Source organism: Cyprinodon variegatus, unplaced genomic scaffold (assembly GCF_000732505.1).
Source record: "Cyprinodon variegatus isolate N-32 unplaced genomic scaffold, C_variegatus-1.0 Scaffold1647, whole genome shotgun sequence".
NCBI classification, from domain to species: domain Eukaryota; kingdom Metazoa; phylum Chordata; class Actinopteri; order Cyprinodontiformes; family Cyprinodontidae; genus Cyprinodon; species Cyprinodon variegatus.
In genome coordinates, this window is record NW_015152100.1 from 1 (window position 1) to 1,459 (window position 1,459).

Here is a 1,459-nt window from a genome sequence, read left to right on the forward strand (position 1 = left end):
TCTATCTATCTATCTATCTATCTATCTATCTATCTATCTATCTATCTATCTATCTATCTATCTATCTATCTATCTATCTATCTATCTATGCAATTTCTACCATTCCCCAGTTGCCGTTACACTATTAAATCCAGACCGATTGGTGGTTTAATGAAACAATGACAACATGTAAGGTAAACATATGCTCTAAATGTTAAAGTACTATAAATGTTAACATAACTTACGAATATAACCTCCTCTGCTGTGACGTCATGATGGACCCTGTATCCGGTGCCGGTGTCTCTCGGATCGTGACATTTTGCCGGACCTTTGCCCTGAGCGTGGCTGGTGTAGTAGCGGACAAACCGCGAGCGTCGGACGACGAGGTGAAGCAGAAAGCAGAGCTTCTCCATGCCGATAGAGATGAGGAAGAAGATCACGGTGTTCATCTTCTCGTCGTCTATCAACAGCTTGGTGAAGATGCGAGACAGCGAAATAATCACGCCGGCCGTGCCTGGAAGGTTCAACAAGAGACAAGGTTTTTAAAAAGAGAGAAAAACAAATATTTATGCATCTTTCTGAGAGTACTTACTTTCTCCAGTCATCACCCCCTGAGTATACCTCTTGGGAAGCATCCCCATGTAACCATAGAAACTGGACTGCTGCACTGGAGGAGGGAGACGAATCCAGTTATCAATGCAAACAAAGACCTTACGCTGTCACAGCTCAACTTATGGAGCCGTTCTTCTTCCTGAACCTCCACAGAACCACTCTAGAGAAGTTCTCCACTAATTAAACTGTGACCATATAAAGCTCAGAGCTCACAAAAAGCAAAGCGGAGGATTGTCAGCTGATTGTATAAATATTCTAAACTAATTACATTCTGTCCAAATTTAGACATCTGTTTGAGTTTCTCCATCATATGATGTCTAACCTTTCACAACAGCTCTTCTTATATGTTCTATTGCTGCTAACTGGCAATCAAATGAATTTGAAAAGAATCAAACTTTTGTAAAGATGCTGATGTTGCTGAACTGTTTCTACAACTCAGATCTTTATAAATGGAACATTGTCAGGTAAGTAGAACTTACCCTGCTCAGATCTTAACCAGCAGCAAAAGTTACCTTCACTATGCAGATGACACACAGCTATACATGACTATGTCACCAGGTGACTATGAAACCATTCAGGAAACAAACCAAACTGAAAGGCAAAACTTAAATAATTTTGGACCTGAAGAAGAGTATTTAAAGTCAACACACCTAGAAACCAATAATCAGGATCTAAATCTGAATGTAGTAATAAACTCAGACTAACACTTGCAGAGACTAACGTCTCAGCAGGATCCTGAAAAACGAATTAATGAGTTCCTCTTTAGTAGAACGGATTACTGCAACAGTGTCTTCATATGTTTGGCTAAAAACTCCATCAAACAGCTGCAGTTGATCCAGAAGGTTACTGCCTGCATCCTCACTTAAAC

The 1,459-nt window shown here is 40.2% G+C and overlaps 1 protein-coding gene across 1 annotated transcript in view; it reads right to left on the reverse strand.

Annotated features, from left to right (window-relative positions):
• Positions 1–224: 224 nt before the first annotated feature.
• Positions 225–1,459, reverse strand: part of LOC107104199 (equilibrative nucleoside transporter 4-like) — a gene marked incomplete at its 3' end in the record, with an annotated part of 12,952 nt that continues 11,717 nt past the window's right edge. The window contains exons 5-6 of the mRNA XM_015404144.1: positions 572–646; positions 225–493 (exon numbers count right to left, since the gene is read on the reverse strand). Of these exons, the coding sequence (XP_015259630.1) occupies positions 225–493; positions 572–646 (344 nt within the window). The remainder of the gene's footprint in view (positions 494–571; positions 647–1,459) is intronic.